The sequence below is a fragment of the Amblyomma maculatum genome, chromosome 8 (assembly GCF_055883805.1).
Source record: "Amblyomma maculatum isolate TAMU_Amacu chromosome 8, ASM5588380v1, whole genome shotgun sequence".
In the NCBI taxonomy this organism is placed as follows: Eukaryota; Metazoa; Arthropoda; class Arachnida; order Ixodida; family Ixodidae; genus Amblyomma; species Amblyomma maculatum.
Window position 1 is genome coordinate 72,605,097 of NC_139351.1, and position 20,778 is coordinate 72,625,874.

The window sequence follows — 20,778 nt, forward strand, 5'->3', positions numbered from 1 at the left end:
AAAGCTCCATTACAATACTACACGCTCAACAAATGAATGTTGGTGCGATAAATTTGGTTAATCCAATTCTCTTGTAACTTTGATAAGTTGAACTAGGAGCACTGTCCTGGCTGACACCAAGTACATATAAGGTGTCTGACGCTACTTAATTCGGGCACGGGTAGCTTGCACATGGAACATGGTACAGCAGTGCCTGCATAACTCAGTCGTGCGCGCTACGGCAGGCATGACAGCAGTCAGAACTCCGCCACTGCCAGCAAAACTCGCACATGTGATGAAGTCGCATCGCTGTAATGCCTGTACATATTTCTATCTGTTGCATCCAAGAGCTTCCGTCACCCTTTGAGTATGTTGTCTGCCATGTTTCGAGGATGTTTCACCGTCCTCAAAACGCGGCGAAGCCATCTGTGAAGAGGCACAACTGCTACTGCGTTGATTGCACCATTAAAAAGTGCCACGGAGGCACGTTTTTGGAGCAAATCTTCAACGTGTGCGCGAAGCACATGACGAAACTGAAAAATTGTTGCTGTTATGAAGTCTTCATCTTATATGTATACACAAATACGTTCTAGACATTCCTTAGATATAACTACTGTGATGCAAGCGGTTTATAAGCTGTTTTTAGGCCCATCTGACCATTCAGAATTTGGGATAATTCAAACTTTTTTTTTTGTGACCTCATTTTTCTTGGTCTATTTAAGCTGAGTTAACAATTTACTGTATAAAGAGCCACCAGCTAGGTAACAATCACGACGACTACTGCTTGTTTTTTTTTGCTGCATTGCTTTTTAGGTTTTTCTAATCAGGCGTGTGCTTGTTACTACAAATTAAAATCACCTGTCAGCCTCAAACAGCTATTGCTCCTCACATCCTACTGGTCAAACACCAAATAACAAAAATATCTGCTGGAGTAGTGCTCCCAGCATTAAAAATTAGTGCAACATTTATCCTCGGTATTTTTAAGGTCTGTAATGACCGATGATCACAACCTTTGCAGCATACTAACAAAGAAAATTTTTAGAACTCCCGCATTTTTGTGCGTCTTCCTTCGAGTTTTTTTTTTTTTTTTTCTCAGCCAGCGCATAGCCACAACTGGTGCCACACCCTTAGGTCGTCCATGTGTGCTGTTGACAGTGAGTTCTGCAGAATAAGAACTCGCCTACTACGTCCCGCGTCGGGAAGCCTTGCCAGAAATAAACAGGATGACAGCCGACATAGGCTATGGCATATACCCACAAAGGTTAACTTCAATAATCATAGGTAATAGATAAGCATATGATATTTTAAAAGAAATATATATAAATAAGTCTTAATAATGAAATTCATTTATGCTGTAAATGTCACAAGTCGTAAATGACATTGCACACTGAACATAACACTGGGCATTGTTGGTCACCACAGAGGCTGCGTAAACTGCCGTTTTGATATAAAAAAATTTTTTGCTCAAGAATGAGACATTGAAAAAAGATACTATTTTAGCTACCCAGTTCCCTTAATTATCAAAGTTTTGATTGCATGGTTTTGTTTTTGTCATGATGTGTAAGGCATCAGTATACATGGATATGGTGTTTGCCTACGGATGCTAAATAATTTATAATCAAGTATTCTCTTACGTTTTTGGTTTTAACAGAGAGCAGTGACACTAAAGGTCAATTTAGGTCATGAGGCACAACTGTTGCTTCATATACTGTCATTTAGGTTTCGGCTACTTGGGTTTGCGGGGATATATGTTCCAAAAGCGACTCTGGCTACGAGGGTTACCGCAGCGGAGAGCTGCGGTTATTTCAACAACCTAGGGTTGTTTAATGTATACTTGCATCGGACAGGCGCCTTGCATTTCAAGGCCGCCACGGCCCTTTCAGCTTTCAAGCAGTCTAGCTTTATCAATGCAGTAAATTATAATGGGAAAGTCATGAAAGATTGCAGTCTCCTATGATTCATATGACCTAAATTAACCTGTGGTAGAACAGCCACCATGCAGCTGTTGATACCGAGAGTGAAATAGCATGAGGAGAAATTAAACTATGAATAAGAGTTTTAAATGAATACTATGTGGCAATTCGTGTACTATAATAATGTCTTGTACATTACAAGAAAGAAAGTATGAGACTGAAATTTCTTGTCCATAGTCCTTTAACCTAGTACAAAAAAAAAAGGCCGCCTCTCTTCTATCATAAATAACTATGAAACGGTCTCCCCATGTGGCTGTTGCCATATGCATTATCTGCAACTGCACAAAGTAATGTCATCGCAAAGACAACGACATGCTATCGATTCCCACTGCTTTGCAAAAATTTAATTGCACAAATGGGGATGTCGGTAACGGGGGGTTCACGCCCCCTTCTCGTCTGGCCCTCGTGCGGTCTGTATGCAGCCTCACGGGCGACCAGAGGTGCAATGGAGGCAACAGCACGGTGCAGTGCTGTGTGGTGCATTTAATTTACTCCAGGCTGACAGAGGGCCGCTCTTCAAGAGTCAGCGTCTCCTTGGGGAACAGCTGCAGCTCCTCCAAGGTCTTGTTTCCATCTAGGTCCGACAGCTGCGGGAACAATGCAGAGCAGATAAAGGAAAGGTTAATAGCGCAACAAATAGGCACAAATAGACACACAGGACAGGCGTCGACTCCAAAATCTTTCTCGAAACACCACATACAAACTTCTTCAACATCCAAATGCTCCCACAAAGTCGGCAACATATGCATAGCAATTTAGGCCTACCCTGCCTAACAACATTTAACAGTCGACCTTCACTACTATACAGCGAGAGAGATGATACTAATACTAATGCACCAACTAGCCCAGCAATCAGTTTTAAATGCAGAGCAGCGCCGTCAGTTTTGCAAACTTGCTCTGCAGGGTTGCTAACGAGAGAGGCGGTGCTCAAGCGGATATAAACACACCGAGCAGCAGCACACACGACGACGTCTGGCAGCTGGGCATGTGCCTGTTAATACAATAAATATGTATAACGATGCAGATTAACGATGCCGCGGTTGCACGTATCATCTGGCTGATTAAGCAACTGATGTTAATCGCTTGCGAGGAAAGGATGCCTCTTTTATTGCAGTCGCAGCTACTAAAGGGTCACTGGCGCCTGATGCGTTTTGTTACGAATGGCTAGAAATCTTGGGAAAGAGAGAAAGAGATTTACTCTGAGGCACTTTTAGTTGTGCCAGGAAGGTTAACTAGCTAAGAGTGCTCACAGTAGTGAGCTTTCAAGGGCCCACAGAGCAGGCATTGTGTGATGCCGGGATGATGAGCAACTTTGTACAAACATATAAAAAAAAAAAAAGAAGGAGGATGCTAGCACATCACTTTTTTTTTTTCTGTATTCCTCTCTTCATTTCGCAGCAAACGGGGCACTTTCTTTAATTTCAAGAAAACAAAAAAAACGGCCAGTGTGCCCAATTTGTACAAGGCTTTCAGATGGGAGAAAAGAAAACACACAAATGGGAAGGACAAGGAGAACATAAATTTACCAAAGCGTGACCCTGCTGTATAAGGAAGCATGGACAACACTGACAATAATCTCATCACAGATAAGCAAGGACAGATGCTGCAGCTTGTCTTGTGAGCTGAGAAGTGCGGCTTCCCTCATGGACACCATGCTGGCAAAGGCTAACACTGCCCCAGGCGTATGACAACATTAGATCCATGTTCTTCCGAGACCACAGGCAAGCTTTTTTTTCTCTCCGCCCTTTCAATCCTGGCACCTGGCAAGTTGCAACAGCAGCACAGGACAGCTTCTGCACCTCTGGACATCATGAAGCACACAAAGTATACCAGGTTCTTTTTCTTGCAGATCGTTATTTAAACCCTATGAGACACTTAATAAGGCGGAAATTTGGGCGAGTTGGAAAGCATTTGAACTCATCTTTTCTAGCGCTTCTTTAACACACAAGGGACATTAGATGAAGGAGGAACACATAAGAAGCGCTAGAAAAGATGAGTTCCTATGAGACACACACCGGTGTGATCTTTGCTGGTGGATTGTAAACCAAGGCGAGCATTATGTATGTGACGGAATGCAGTAATTAAGTAGTTAATTAAAATTAACTAATCAACACTTTCACTTCTGATTTTAGGGACCAACACTGTATTAAAAAAATGAACGCTGTCAGCATAAAAGTCGAGTCCAGTTTATAAATATTTTTCATTGGCAATGTCGTTCGAAATATTTCAACGCCAAAAATGTGCATTTTTCAGTTCGTAAGGCTGGCTTGCTGCAATGCACGTTCATAAAATGGTGCCGTTCGCATTTGTAATACAGAAAATCGAAAGCCACCGGTCTATTGTGCCACAGAAGAAGTGAACATTATTTCCACGATAATACCATGCCCAGCGACACCATTTAAAAAATGTGCATTTCAGGAAGCCAGCTTAATGATCTAAAAAAAAATGTGTATTTTTGACATTAAGCCCTTTAAGCTGCATTGTCAATAAAGAAAACTTAAAAGCTGCACTCATCTTTTCTGCTCATGGCCTTCATTTCCTTAATGTAATTGGCCCCTGAAATCAAAAGTAAACAGTAAATTAGTTAATTTTAGTTAACCATATCATCACTTCGCTCTATCACGTACATAATTTCTGCCTTGCTGTACAGTCCACCTGCACAGAGCTCACCGAAGTATGTTTAAAGTAACAATCTGTAAATACTAGTTGAAAACAAAAACACCCGGTATACAGAAAACAAGCAAACAGGGGAGCTTACATCTCGCCGGGGCCATGCCGAGAGCAGCCGGTAGCGTTGCGAGGGGTATCCACATGATGCCAGGTACAGCAGCAGCTGGCTGAGTGGTGACTGGGCCAGGAAGCGCCGGTTTAGCACCTCACCCGAGGGTAGCCGCACTCGAAGGTGTGTCACGGCACCCTCGCTGCTGCCATCCTCGGGGGGCTCGGCAGGCACCATTGCCGCTAGGGACTCCAGCATGGCCTGCGTGGGTGTGTGCGTGGCGAGAAACTGTCACCCTTGTGATCGGGATACAGGTCACCCTAGCCGAGGCTCTGATTACATTTCACCTTCCGTTCAAATCCACTTCATTGCTCCAAACTACCAGCAGATAGCTGCTCTACACGTACACCCATTTTCTCTTCATGATCTGATCAAGTCGCATTTGATCCAATAGCCTATCACTCTCAAGTCATGCGTTCCAACAGCCTATTGTTCTAAGGAACACCGAAGACAATTTGAAGTTGTCCTGCACCGATTTGTCACAGCATTATTATGACAAAGACACCACCATCACTGAAAGTGGAGCTTTTTATAAGAGAGAACGGGCACTAATGAAAAGGTCATATGTGGGTGTCGCCACTGCCAGCTGATTTCATGAGTAAACAATGATGCATTGACAGTATTTGTTTTTTTGTGGATACTGAAGGCTATGCTACATGTAACACCATTCAGTGAAAAAACCGTGATCACGGAATCCTTTAGTGTAGCCACTGTGATTTTGAATAGAGTGAGGTGTAAACTATAAAATGCATTTTTCTCCGCGATAAATCAGTACTTTGCTGCTAGCCACAAGGGGTCATAGAACAGAATATGGCAAAGGACAATAACTGGATTGAAATGCCCTCTGTGTCCCTTTCAGTGAGTGAATAAACTCTTTGGGATGGAAGAGGTTTAGGTACCTTCAATACTGCCTGCGCAATTACCAGAGACAGACAGGGGAAAAAGGAAGAGAAAACCTAGGGAAGACAGTAGGGTGTGATAATGACCTTTTGGAGTTCCTCCTGGTGGAGCTTCTCGTCCCGCTGGAGCGCCCTCTGTCGCTCAGCTTCAGACTCCCGCTCCAGCAACTCCTGCTCTGCCTGCTGACGCTGCTTATCCTGGACACAAACATGCAAGACGCTCATTTCGCGACAAGCCATGCGGCTTGCAAAATGCTGTACATTGCTCTCTTCAACACCAGTGCAAAGAACAAAAATGTTGGGCAATCCCTGAATATTTCTCTCGAGATCAGGACACATTGGAATGTCACAAATGGAGCGCTTCACAAAGTGGGAAGGTATCTGCACAGCAAGTCACCAAATAAGAATAGGATTGGCCTAGTTTTATGAGATATTGTTTTCAAACGAAACCAATGATTACAAAAAAAAAAAAAAAAAAAGTGCCTCCTTTTAATAATTTTGTACCTAAACCTCGTCTGGAATGTAACATGGTGCAGTCGCCAGTATGGTGAGGGAATTGCCACACAGTGGGGAGAACACTGTGGCATCTGACAGGCTACAAAATCTTGCTACGCTTTGAAACTCAAAGCATTATGTAGCTTATCAGTAAATAATAATTAAGCCCCATCCTGAGCCAGTCATGGAAATGCTACACCAAGAAATCTCGGTCCTAATCTCATGTCCCGACCGGGCCCAGAGCACAAATGCATCAAGCTAACAATGATGGTCAGACAGGCTACTCACTTTTTCTTGGTCAGCCCTGAGCGACTCAACGTACGCTGCATCCTGCTCCCGTCGGACCTGTTCTCGGGCTTCCCGCATTTGCTGCAAGGGCGAGAAGATAAAACCCTTGTTAAATACTGCAGTGGCACAACAGCTAGACGACATTAGTGGGATAAAACACAGCTAGTAGATCAATGGTTTCTTTCTCACATGTCAGACAAGTACCTAACCCCAAAAGGCACGCATCAGTGGAATGCTCCCGTTTAACTTTGAACACCTAGAGTTTCGACTTCCTGCCACCATGGATGTGCAGCAAGCGAAGCTAGTGTTCAATTACACTCTGCAGCTAACATTCTACAGTAAAATAGTCATTGCTGCGTGGTTCGGACACATTTGGAAAACGCGCCTCGGATAGTGCATCAGCGGCACAAGTTCCATTTTCTACTGAACACCCAGCCAGAAATCTGCAGGTGTGGAGCATCCGTCAAGGAGTCCTATTTGCCAGTTAAAGTTTCCAATCATCAGTTCTATTCCTACTAGCTACATTGCTCCACGATTATTATGCCACAATTTCACTACAATGCAACTGAGTGGAATTATGTGACTGTTACCGTTTAGAGCTGTCCACCTGTCAAGACGTTTACTATATGCACTGCTCTCACCCAGTTTGGTAGTATGCTGGCAACATGCACATCAACACATACATGCCAACTGGGAGAGACAAGCTCACCTCTTCCCGGCTTTCGTTGGCCATCTCGCTGGTGAACACCTCGACCACTTGCATGAGCCTGGTCATGAGATCATCTAGTTCCACTGTGCCTGGAGGAGAAACAAGGCAGGGAAAGGTCAACACTGAACTGCGCACACATGAACTTATGAGTCCACATTTCAGAGCCCTGGTCAGCTCTGCAGAAAGGACAGCCAGCCCTGACTGGCGAGACTGGAAACTGGCCTGACAAGAGTTCTTTGCCACAAGCCATCGAAAGCAGTAGAAGTAGAAATCAAGTACTATTACTATGTTCTAATCACAGACTTCAGAAATATGTAAGGCATTGTCAACGAAAGCAAGCCAAATAGTGCTCTTTTGGAACCGCTCCTCATGAAAACGAAGGCAAGACCGGACACGTTGCTCAAGTGGTGCTGACAAATATGGCCTCGTCATATTGGCAAAATATGACCACTTCCGAAATTCGCTTTCCCAACCTACCATCAACTTTTCATCCTCACGATCCCTATTTGCTACTAGCACTCCTCCTCCTTTACCTTGCTGAGAAAAAGGGAAAAAGAAAGCGGGAAAGCAAAATAAAAACTGCCTAAGATACTCATCCCCCTCATAGCACGCTCTAAATAGAACAGGCAGAGGGTGTACACTCAAATCTCCATGCGACAAAACAACCACTGCCAGCATCCAGCAAACAGGGTCCAGAGGCTACCTGGAGAAAGGTGCATTCAAGTCCTCCGACCGTGAACTTCTGGCTCATTTGTCACGTAAAGCTCCTGAAAAGTGGTAGTCTGCTTGCGTGAATAAAGAGCGAGCTTCTCCCTAAAGTTAGCATGCCACACAGCTCCAGTGTATGAAGTGTAACAAATCTGACCAGACTTGTACAAATGTGGAGTTTTCAGTTTCAAGCAAATACTGATTGCCTTCAAATAATTTCTAATTGAGTACTATTTCAAATACTTCTGGCACACAAGGATGTTGCAAGAACAGATAGTGCAATGAGGCTTTTCTGCACTCGTTGAAGATATATGGACCTTTCGAAGTCACTGTAGCTAGATGCCATTAGGTCTTGCAACCCCAGCTAGGCCTTGCAAACAGCAGCCTGCGCTTACACTTCCATATGGCTTCGCAGACCAAAGAATCCTGGTGATGTCCAGCCCTGGATGTCCAATTCTTTGCCTGTCTTGGCACCAGCTGATTGAGTACAGGTGCGTGCTGCTAGCCAGGCAGCCACAACCTTTGTCCTCTTCCTTCTCTTCCGTTGCCCCACACAGTGTTTTGCACTTCTTCTTTCTCTACCCGTGTTTCAAAGTCCTCCTCCTTTTCAAGAGACCTTTCCTGGGGACTCATGCGATTATTTTCATTTCATAAACCTTTCAGATGCCCTTTCGTACCTTTTCTTTTTTGTAGCAAGAGCTACATTAGCCACAGTCTTGCCATTTCATCGTGCCTATCCGTGAGAAGAAGAAAAAGAAGACAGATAACTCGGTAGCTGGTAGAGCCGAACGCCAACAAAAAGTTGCTCGGACAGAAGGTTTGTTCTAATGTTGTGACAGCGGTGTGCCCCGGAGTTCGACGTAGAGAGGATGTCATACCGCTAGAAGTCTTCTACACCCGAATGAGAACGGTCAACGACGAGAGGCAACGGGTGCTCATACATGAAGTGATTTCCCTATGGCATAAATAAAGCTGAAACCATAGAGTAAACTACTATGTGCAAAAGCCATGTCTTTACTTTCAAACCGAACCTAAGCATAGCCATGCAGATTGCTCTCACATAATTCCTGGCTTAACCACAAGCTAAACCATAGCTAATTTTTTCTTTTCATGAGGAATATGAAGCAGCAATGAAAAGGAAATCAGAAGTAAGAATGCATCTGTAGATGGCAACACTGCCCTGAATGGTTGCGCTTTGCCACAGCAATTGGTGGACTGTTCCAAGATGTACTTGTAACCACAGTGGAACTTTGATAATTCTGCGTCATGCAAGTGTGTGTCGTCAGCTGCCAGCAGGCAGCATGCCCGTAACTCCACCTCACGCCACAGTATGCTGCTTATCACCGTGACGTCATCACGGAAAGTATAAAAATGATGCAATGAAAATAAAACCAGCTTTTTGTGCTTGTGTTACCGAGCCGTTCACTCAAAAACATCAGATAATATCAAAAAGTGCGATGCAAATTTCTAACAATATGAATTCGTAAGATACCTCAGATGAATTGCATTAAGCACAATCTGCACATTTTAAAACGCTCCAAACTCCCTTCCGCACCGCTTTGGATGATGACATGTGACCGTCGGCATAACGTCTAGTCAAGTTGAATAAAAGAGTTACACGCACTCAGTTTTTAGCTCAGTGCCCTTGTGTCAACAATATATAGATATTGCGAGGGCGGTGCCAGAACTTTCGCCTCTTTCACCTGTACATACACAGCATCATCATCATTCACCAGTGTTCGCAAGATCACGCGCAGCGTTCCAGACTGTGGCTGGAATAAAGACGTTTGTTTGAGTGGTGGCTCACAATATATATTGCTATTAGCAACACACATCATTGAAAAACACATTACACTTATCTCTTTAACGAGCTAGAAATTAGACGTTCAAGCTTCACTTTAAGATTAAGTTTGTTTTTGGCGAAAGGAAGACACACTTCTAACTTTTTGATGGGCACCTGCGCTTGTCAGAGGTGCATACGTCATTAGTTCAGATCCCTATTGCAAACTAGCGTCCCACTTGATTAGATGATGGATATTAAATGGGAAGCAAAATAATATGACACCATCCTGAATACTGCAGGAACGTCACAATTTCAAAATGAAACCATATGCATGTTTTTTCCAACATTGTTTTCCACAATTTGGGTTATGGCAACGGCGAAAGCTTTTTGACCGAACGAGCTGTATGCGCTTCGTGTAAAACTTGTCTCTCTATCGCAAGCAAGAGGAGTACAGAGGTCATGCAAACAATGTTATGAAAATCGCCAGTGGTCAGGTAAATGTGAGACCCATGCCTGAACATCCCAAGCGGACACATTGCCTACGAAGGATACTTCAGTGGAGAGATCCAAGTTAACGTTGCCCACGTAGGGTTCTTAAACATGGGCTGAGATTGCCCAGCACACGGGTGCTTTTGCGTTTACTTCACCTCGACCAGAATGTGGATGATGCGGTTGGGATTCAGTCCTGCGAATTTGGAATCAGCAGCCCAATCAATGCCAAAGCCACTTAGCCACCCAGGCATATGACACACGGCATCCAAATGATGACATGACAGGCGAAATGTGCCATAGACGAATACTTGGAATGGCAATTACATGACTGGATATGTGAAAAAACCAACTGGCTAGCATGAGATAATGGCTACACTGAGATGCAGCCCACGTGGTAACCCTACGCGGGATCAATCAAGAGCGCTTTTTCCAGGAGCCTTTGCTCTGTTTGCCAAGGAAAGCTTAGCGCCAAGCGCAAGGCTTAGAATGGTCACAACGTCGCACCCGTGAGGAGTAGAGCCCTGTGTGGGGCGCCAGTCTTTCCCCCTCAACTGCCTCCTCCTAGTCACAATAAACTGACAGATGGTTTTCGAATACTACTACAGCAACAACGTTCCCTCGCTTAACTACACACTTCATTACTCCTGGTGGTATATGGCTTTGTCCAAGTACATACAAGAGAGGGGAAAAGATGCAGACAGATACCGAGCACCTGCATTGCAACTGCTGGAGAGTATCTCCAAAAGCTCACTGGCCCACTGACATTGACCCACGAAAGTCGCGCTCAAAAAATGATACAGTGATGGCTTTGGCTGACAGGTCAAGCGTACTGAAAGGCATGCATGCATGCCTAAACCGATTCACCGCTCACCAGGGATGAGCGAGAGCACTTCGAGGGAGCCACGCATTCTCGACAGCACCACCAATGCCGGGAGGCAGTCGAGGGCACTGCTGCGGACCGCACTCACGGCACCGGCCCCTAGCGACCTGCTTATGGACTCCAGGAACCTGCACAACGAGCGACCAGCACTGGGTCATGGGACTTGACCTCAAGGCAGTGCAGTGCGACCAGCACAATCTGGGGTACCACAGGTTTTTATTCAAGCATGCGCAGTAACACCTAGTGAATGCCACCAGTACAACAGTCCTCACTCACCAGTGGTGGTAAAGGTGGTGATTGGGAGGGATTCGATAAACAATACTTTTTTTTATTGAACTGCTGAAAATTGTTACGCCTTGCAGGATACCATCAAGTGCAATGGATTCTAAGTTCTTGTGAACTTGTCATGTTTACAAAATCGGCTTGGCAATGAGGGGTAAAGCGTTTTCCATTTGCCTTTCAGTGCAATTCTCACTGCTGGCTTTGATATCTCACACTAAAAAGGGGATCTGAATAGAATCCTGAACACGACAGGAGAGATATGCAGAGAGACAAACAGCTTACAAAAAAGAATGTGAAAGATCTGCGCATGCTCACTACCATAGTGTGAGAGCACAGTATGACATGCATAAAGGAGAAGCAGGTGGTTTGCATAATGAATAAATTGAAGTAATATGAAAAGAAAGAAGACTAGCAGCTAAAATGCCATGTCACATGTGTCAGCTGCCGTGTTCCTTGGCTGCAAGATACTGCAACTGAAAAGCAAGAGATGATAAGAAAAGGAAATCCACTCCTTACTTTTCAATTTCTGATGGCGGCACAAGGCCTTCTGCTAGGATTCATTGATATAACGTCGTAAAGCTCCCATAAAGCCCACATACAACCCTACATAGACGTCTTCACTGTTTCGCGGTTAGGAGGCCAGCTCAATAGCATCTCACCAGCAATATTTCAGCGAAAGGGTCATGGCTTGTTTAAAATATCAGCAACTGGGCACATGACAAACCTGCACCTCTAATGCAGAGTTTTTGTAACAGGGATGACTAACGTGACCTGGTTCTCCGTGCAGTGTGACAAGCGAAGGTAAAGTGGCCCACCTGTCCCGGTTGGAGGGCAGCGTGAGGTCCCAGGGCCAGAGGAGGAAGTTGAGTGCCAGGTAGGAGACCACCGCCTCGGAGCACAGCAGCTGCCCGCAGAAGAGGCCCGCACCCTGCTCCTGGTGCAGGTACAGCACCAGCGGCCGTCGCTGCATCAAGAAAACCTTATTCGCACCAAAAGTACGTCTGTTTACCTCTCTCCTAGCAGTACTAACTCCCAGTGGTACTCAGTCAGTAGAGAAAAAAAAAAGCAGCCTAGCATTTCTGAGCACAAGGCACACTGGTCATTCAGTGCAGCCAAGAATGCCTACATCTGTACAACCGTCATCATGAAAGTTCAAGAGCATCAATAGAAAAAAAGTTCTCAAAAATCAAGCTTTACATAGCATCTATTTGTCACGATGGCTTAAAAAGCATGTCTTGAAAAATATTAACTTTCAAGTGAGCACATCTTGAAAGGCCCAGGATAGAATCAAAAACAGGCTAATCTAAGCCCTTGACTGAGCGCTCGTGCGACTTACCTCTCGAATGGGCTTGTAACAAGACGCCTCAATAGCCTGCGCCAGGGTACCTTGGAAGAAGGCCGGTGCACATTCTCCATACCTGCACAGCGAGTAATGCCGACGAACCCTCAACAAACCAGGGATGCTCCAGAATTTTGATGATCGCAGGGAAAATAATTTGCACATGGTAGAAAAATGCCTGCCACCACATGTACAAGTGTAGCACAATATATGGCTCCAAAACAACTGTGGGCCCCTCACTACAATGAGAGCACAGGGAGCAAGGGATAGTCTATGCTCTAACCAAAGAGCAAGGACAGAGCACACTTTCAAGCACCATAAAGCATCTCTATGCCTGAAGCCTGCATTTCTAAGGACAAGGCTCCTAAATTCACCAGTGCACCACTGTGATGACTTCTAACCCACAAGGGCCCCACTGAAAAGACGAATTTGTGCCAACAGAAAGTATTCAATTGCCTTTCTGGGACTGGTTGCAACCTTTTCGATACACAACATCTTTGAGCACTGCATCTTGCTCACAACAGTTTGGAAAATAGCAAGACTGCTTGCCAGAACACAAGTACATACACAAGAACACAAGTACAAGAATGTGCCAACTTACCGTCGTACAAATGCCCGCGAAAAGTGAGTCACAGCTTCTGCTTCGTCCACGATGCCTTCGGGCACTGCACAAGGAAAGCAGTAAAAAACAAAAAACAGTTGAACTACGCCATGCCAGTTTACAGCAGAGACTGAGACTTTTTGCAGCTTGGACGATTCAAATGACCCTTCCACCCTTCCAAACTTTTACGACTCAGCCTCATTACTAACGTGAATAAGGCAATTACAACTGCCAGCATAAGTTCTACTTGTGGGCACAGCGCAACTGTCGTCACTGGCATTCTCATGATGCACCATGCCGGGTACACAAGAGCAAAGGACAAAAGAAGCAGGAATGATAGCCACATGGTGAAACAGTGCAAGGAACAACAACAAAAGGAACGAACACAAGACACACGCGGGCACTGCTTTATCATCGTTCATAAAATTTTTTTCATTATGCAATACCAACTAGCCCTTCACCTCACTTTTGTGAGGTCTCAAAGAAAGGAAAGATGCAACAAACATCCAGAAACAAGCGAGACAAGGGTTCAATAACAATCCTACATGCGCTTGTGGCAAAAGTAAAAAACTAGGGATAAGCAGTGACACACAGATTGCGCTACGCGCCACTCACTCAGGGGTGTTGTGGTGTCGTCGGATGCAATCAGGCACTCGTTGGCGTCCTCAAACTCGTCGGCATTACTGCTGTCGCTCGACACCAGCTCCGCCTGCAGCATTCAATCGAACATGCTGTTCACTGATGTAACAGCACAAGCCAAAGAAACACCACAGGCAAAAGAGCCAACATCTCGGCAAGCATTTCCTACTAAACGAGGCAAGGACACTAAATTTTTGTTGCACATTCTATCTTCAGTGCGGTGTGCAAAGCGTGGGTACATGTGGATCCAAGCATGAAGCTGCCCTTTGCTCGATCAACAATCTATAAACGGACTGCCTCGATGTGGTTTCAGTTCAGCTTCAGCAGCTCAACAGTGAGCATGACATAATACAGAAGAACCCTGCAACAGTAAACTCGGATATAGTGAAAAGTTGGATATAGTAAAGTGAAACTGAAGTCCCAGTTCGTTTTCCATATATGATTGTACATTCTTTTTTTGTTTATAGTAAAGACATCTTTAATAAAAATCTGGTTATGGTAAAGTGCGTCTGACTGCGATGACATACTTCCAATGAAATGACACTGCAGCACGTGTGCCACCATGCTGACCAGCTTAAAGGAGAAGCCAGCTTTACGGGGGCCTTAGAGCCACGAGGCAAAGCATGCAGCACAGAAGACGATGACACTGTGTTCATGCAAAGCTTTGTTTTTTCACAAAAAACTAAACTTGATCTGTACTCATACTTTCATGGGATGTAAACATAAAATCAGGTAACTAAAAAGAAAAACTGCATAAAAAAACGATAAGAGAAGGCTGGAAGGTATTACAGAGCATTTCTTTTATAAACCAGCAAGAGGTGTTTAGTAAGTAGCCATCTAATTACCAGACAGCATCTTCAGGTTCACATCATTGCCAGCAACTGACATACTCCCTTATTACAAATCTACTCCATCTTGGAGGATTCCCCTAAATATTCAATCAACATAGTAAATATTTTTGCCAGTCCGAGTGACTTCAAAACCACCACTCCAGTTTAGCCAATGTATGCTATACTGAAAAGTTTCTAACAGTTCAGGCCGGCCATAGCTGCTCGAGGAAAAAAAAAAAAAAAAAAAAAGCGAGGTCCCCACCGTGGCAGTGTTCGCACCCGCAGTGCTCTCCACAGTCAGCCAGTGCTCGTCGAGTCCACCCAGGGCTAGAGAGAGCGCCGACTGCATCAGGGTGACAAAAAGGAGGGGAGAGGGGACAGGAGACCTGGTAAGCTTTTACAGTTCAAAACATGTTCGCATAACACTGACACCAAGTGGGGTTGAAACTAAACTCATTTGGTGCTGACACAAGGAAGTATTATCAGGTTAGGCGATAAAAGACTTGCCAGTGACTGCCTTCAATTGCGTCAATAAAGTAGAAATGCAACTTCCTTTCAACTTTGTTTCTTTGCACCAAACATAACTAGTGAGATGCGGCTTCTGGTTCACAAGTCAAGATAGAGAGAAGAAAATGAATAAAAAGAATATCATGCAAGCTTGCAGAAATACCAACCCGAGGGTGTTGAGAACAATAACACACCTAGCCTCTGCTGATCAGTTTACCCTTGATGCACATGTTTCTGTGTACAGGCAGTGTGTCTAGGGACAATTAAAAAAAAGAGTGCTGCTTTAGTACCACTTCACCAACACATGGCACAAAGTTCCTGAGCAGCCCTGGGGAAAAGCGTGCCGTCAAGTGCGCTTTCAAGGCTGCCAGCATCAAGCAATTCCCGAGTGCAAGCCTTTCCTCCCACGGCTGCTCTGGGGCCAAGTGCCCATTTATCCTGGCTCGGGATGTCGGAAGAAACCCCATGACTGGACTCACCTCGTCACGTGGCGGCGTCCCCAGAGGCCAGCCTCTCCATCGTTGATGTCGCACGGGAATGGACGTTAGATCGCTCACATCTTGTTTCAGCTGTGGAGAAGAGGGAAATAGTTTCAATGGCACTCTCAAAAAAAAAAAAAAGGCCACAGAAGCACAACCTCAAGCAAGAGCGTTCATACAGTAGGAAATAATGCAACTGCCAATCCCAATATGTAGATATTTAATGCAACCCTTCAAACACACTGAACGCCTATCAGCAACTGGAATGAGCCGCTTAACTACGATGCATAAGCATTATACCGGGTATCCAAGCTAACATTAGCCAAGTGTTAAAAAATAAAACATTTGAGATAGGCCATAGAAACCACTTGTATACAATTGCCAGCCATCTGGCGCACCACAGGCAACTTTCTTACTTTGCAATTAACTAATTAGTAATTAAGATAATTTTTCTTATTTACCAAGTATTGCCTTTAGACAATAAATGGGATTTGCAAAGTTGGAGGGCACCTTCTAAAACTACCATTACATTTATTTCAGATAAACAAAGCCTCACGTGTATCGTTTCTCAAAGCTCTAAAGAAAGCCAGCGAAATAGTACAAAAAATATCACGTGACTAAAGCTTCTGCCCGCCACGATTGTGGTGCTCTCAATCGTGGTATGAGTAAACGAAATTAGCTGCGGCCATGACACGACAGCCCAGTCCCATCGGTAGGCTGATATGTTGGCGATGGTTGCAGTGAGACTTGAACCATTATGTGCGCAGACTGCCTGAAGCGGATGAAGAAACCACCACAGACATATCGGTCTGCCCCTGCAACGGGGGCGTGGAGTCAAGGCCACAGCTCGGAGGGCTTTCTTTAGAGCTTAGAAAAATGATACACGTGAGGCTTTCTTTGTCGGAAATAAATGGAAGGGGGTCTTAAAAGGCACTCTCAAACTTTGCTAATTCATTTATTGTCTAAAGGCAATAGTAAATTAGAAAAATCACCTTAATTACTAATTATTTGCAGAAGAAATTGCCTCTGGTACGCCATATGGCTGACAGCTGTATACAAGTGGTTTCTCTGGCCCACCTCAAATATTTTATTTTTAATCCTTGGCTAAAGTTAGCTTGGACACCCTGTATATGAACCTGCTGTATTTATAGATATAGATAAAAAATTACAGGATTGCAATTAATTTCGCTCAAGAGCTTAATGACAAAAGCCTTTCCTCATTCTCTATACTGCGTGCTTGTGCACGAGTTGAAATTTCACTTCTTTCTTTTCTTTGCTTTCGTCATCGGCATCTCAGGACTCCTTTCCTCGACATGAGAGACTGAACTGACTTACAAGCGGCCCTACAGCGCTTCTTATAGGGACTACGCCTAACTAGCCGAACGGGGAAATTATGCTGACGTCAGAACCTATTGCAATGTCCTGACCAGGAAAAGTATTTCAACGTCCGAACCTATTAGTATGAAATCTTGCGGACACATCTCGTGAAAGCTTTGAAACACATTTTGCAAACGTGAGATCTTCACCATGAGCCTAGAAGGAGTTTTGCCTTAAAAAAGTGCAAATATGGCAGCGAGATCATCACAGGAAAAAGCAGCAATGCAGCCTCATAAAAAAATTGAGGCAAGTAGATGTAAGCAGTAAATGTTAAAAGCGATTGACAGCGGACATAGTCAAACACAGTAAACCTTTGTTTGCTTGAATTCACACATCTTGAAATATCAGACGAGAAGAATATCTTTCATGTGAGCTTTCCATGTGTTAAACACATAGGTGCCTAAACTTCAGGAGTTAAAAACCGAATTTGACACAAAAGTACTTATATCACTTCAGAGTTCAGGGTTATCGTTAAAAAATCATTTTCTCGACATTGACTTTTGAGCCATCCTACAATGCAGAATACTATGCAAATGCACTATACCTATTATGTGAAAAAAAAAAAACTGCAAATATTTGGTGTCGACTTTAATGACACTTGTCACTATGTACAGTGATTTTATCATGACAATGCACAAAATCTTGTCCGCTTTTCTTGAGAAATTGCGATGTCGCAGATAGGATTGAATCGGCCCACTGTTTTCAAAGATGGGTGGCCCTTTCTGGAGGCAAGCAACACACACAAATAAAAACAAAATTACCAATGATTACCTAGGAAAGCTTTAGAGCCTCTTCCTCCTATGCTGTCAGGTCCAAGCCTTTGTACAATAAACTTTTTGAGTTACCACAAAAAATGCGGTGCACTATAAGTAGGATACTAGATGTAGATAGGTCAAGCAAATGTCTTCCATGACGACACTGTGAATCAGCGAGCGACAACCTTCTTCGGCATCTCTGATAGCCTGAATCGCTTTGGAATGTTAAACCCCATAAAGCAAAGCAAACCAAACCAAACCTTCTGTGCTCACCTCTAGAATGGTTTTGGAGCCAGGGAAGTTGATGGAGTACTCGTTTCCAGAAGTGTCATCTTGGATGTGAAGTCGCACTTGGTTTCTGGACATAACAGGGCAGAGTTTTGTCAAATCCTTCCGCTATACTCCCAATTTACAAGCTATGCAAAAGTTTCCTAGCAAAACATAACTGATATTGCTTTGATACCTTTCAGTTTAGGACTGCACTCCACGGTTATACAAATGCATTGTTGACACTTAAGTATGATACCTTCCATAATGCCCTTCACGTCAGGCTGTGTCCATATATACAGTGCCTTTTCCATGCTAGCATGTCTGAGTTAGACAAAGTCTTATAGAAACTGTTATACTCTTGTATTCTCTGAAGGATGCACATATTGCAGCTTATTAAGATAACCTAACCGGTGCTGTTTCTGACATTTATGCAAATTCAAAAGTGATGTGCATAAAAATGCAGAGACAAAAAAAAGGTTTAGTACTATTGCTGTAGTGAATAAATATTAAGTCTGAGGTCATTGATCTCTTCCTGAAAAGTAGGTTCGTGATCAATAACAATGCAGTGCACTGCGAAAGTGTGAAAAATAAAGAGCGGACAACTTTTGGTAAAAAAAAAAAACACAAAAAAGCAGAAAGGAAAAGAGGCACGAGTTGAGAAGTCAGCACCAGGTCACTTTTCCTCTTTGTGCTTCTCAGTTGTAGTTTCTACATATGTAAGCAGCTTATTTGTCACCTTTGCAGATTCCACTGTATACTCGGTAGTTCATACTTAATTTTGACTGTCCCTTCTGTAGCACGCAAGTCCTGGTAACAAGGAAGTTGTAAGGGAACACGAGGCCAACAATAACGCCTCTCACACACAAGCAGCAGTGAAATGTTTTAACAGCTTCAATGCTCACATCCCAGTTAGCAAAACAAGCCCAACAATCCTCCAGGTCACCCTCGAACATTTGCTATTAGCGGTTCCAGAAGAACCAACAATTATGAGCAAAACATTGTAAGGGACACTTAAGGGTATGGCGCGATAACGTACGCAACCACCCGACATATAAAGCCTCGCTTTAACCAAGACGTATGAACGTGCCTGCATGCTTGACTCAGCATCCAAGAGCACTGGAAGGTCGCTTCTTATTCCACAGTAACCAGAGTTGGCAGCTCGTCCCAACTTTCTAATATCATGTGGTTTCGTAGTGTTGCACAAATCATCAAAGAATCAGCGCTTGGCCATGCCAACTGCCAGTTACCGGCGCCATGTCCGTGATCTTTCACTCACAACACCGATATCTTCTGGGTAACAAGGCTCTTAACACTATCCCGTTAAAACTTAGCAAGCGCAATGTTTGGCTGCAATACACGGATTCCACCATTCTCGCTGCATGCACACATGTGGTGCCTGCCGGTGCAATAGTGCCACCGTAGCTTTCCCTGCTCCGCTGACTTGCTTGTGCTTTAAACGTAGCGCGACTGCAGCAGCAAGCACCAGAAAAGTGGCGCTCACCCTCTGCTGGTTGCACCGGGTTCTGGGTAAGGGGAGGTGGTCCTTAGTAGCAAGCTCCCACCAGGCGCCAACTCTGAGGCCACGAAAGGTGTCTGCGAGGGACCAGACAGGCAGAAACATGACATAAACACCACAACCTGCACAAACTCATTAAAGTAGACCGAATAAGCAACACACAGCTCACACACGAATGAGCCGGCTAGTGCGTAACTGACAAGAGAACTTGTGCAGCTCTCGCAGGTCTACACTATGAATGCAGAATAGACATAGATGCGTCACCTTCTTGAATGTTCATTCGCAAACATACAAAAAGATGGCACGTGTAAGCTCTTCATGCCTTCTTAGTGTGTACGTGTGTGCTAATTGTGCACTGAAAATCACTGCTCACCTGGCCAAACAGCACACGGTTTAAGGGAAACGCAAAAGAGTTGCACATACGGTGCAAATGCAGCTAGAATGACATGTGTAGGGCAAGCAGGCACTCGGCAAGCATCGTCATGGTGCAAGAGGGGTGGCTGCTCTACTCAAGATGGAAAGGCAACCTCGCATCACTCGGCACCAACTGCTTGTCCTCAGCAGCACTTACACTGCAGTGTATGTCAGATTGTACGTTTCGAGTGCATCTGAAAAGGCACGCACCATCGCCCAAGAACTAGCCCCCCATGCCCAAGCACATTTCATGCCGTGAGCATCTTGAAAACAGCGCAAAAAAGGAGGAGGATACAGAAAGACGAACCAAAGCACTTTGTTGCGTCTGCGACCTTCGTCCCTTTGCACTGCGTTTTCAAGATTCTCAAGCAGCTAGCTAAAATATCGATTTTACTTCACGCTCACAACGCTAGGAGCAACATGACATGGGCTCTGCCACAAGTGGAAGCTATCACTGCGATCTAACAGACATAGCATATACAGACCTGGCACGCTCAGTGCCTTTGATTTTCACAAAATTCACCTAGCTTCGCAGCTTGTTCACTAATGAGGAACAGTTCAATGGAGCTGTCCCCTGGGTTCACTGGCACTAACTATTCTTCTCCACATTAAGAGATACAGAAACGTGCAGAGTGGGTCAGAGAAATAACTCAAGTTACTGACATTCTAGTGGAAATCAAGAAGTAATGGGCATGGGCAGTGCATGTAGTGCAAAGAGAGGATAAGTATAAGAGTAACAAACTGGGTTCCAAGGGAAGGAAAGCGCAGCAGGGGGGGGGGGGGG

At 44.4% G+C, this 20,778-nt stretch overlaps 1 protein-coding gene across 2 annotated transcripts in view; it reads right to left on the reverse strand.

The window, feature by feature from the left end:
- Positions 1–2,280: 2,280 nt before the first annotated feature.
- The window catches only part of LOC146181512 (FAS-associated factor 1-like), a 30,816-nt gene continuing 12,318 nt past the window's right edge, over positions 2,281–20,778 (reverse strand). For both annotated transcript variants that reach the window (XM_084576572.1, XM_084576573.1), the window contains exons 6-19: positions 19,566–19,657; positions 18,068–18,152; positions 15,663–15,752; positions 14,939–15,019; positions 13,823–13,916; positions 13,208–13,271; positions 12,604–12,685; positions 12,083–12,231; positions 10,977–11,113; positions 7,123–7,211; positions 6,414–6,494; positions 5,718–5,828; positions 4,711–4,932; positions 2,281–2,539 (exon numbers count right to left, since the gene is read on the reverse strand). In XM_084576572.1, the coding sequence (XP_084432698.1) occupies positions 2,441–2,539; positions 4,711–4,932; positions 5,718–5,828; positions 6,414–6,494; positions 7,123–7,211; positions 10,977–11,113; positions 12,083–12,231; positions 12,604–12,685; positions 13,208–13,271; positions 13,823–13,916; positions 14,939–15,019; positions 15,663–15,752; positions 18,068–18,152; positions 19,566–19,657 (1,476 nt within the window). In that variant the 3' untranslated portion in view covers positions 2,281–2,440. The remainder of the gene's footprint in view (positions 2,540–4,710; positions 4,933–5,717; positions 5,829–6,413; positions 6,495–7,122; positions 7,212–10,976; positions 11,114–12,082; positions 12,232–12,603; positions 12,686–13,207; positions 13,272–13,822; positions 13,917–14,938; positions 15,020–15,662; positions 15,753–18,067; positions 18,153–19,565; positions 19,658–20,778) is intronic.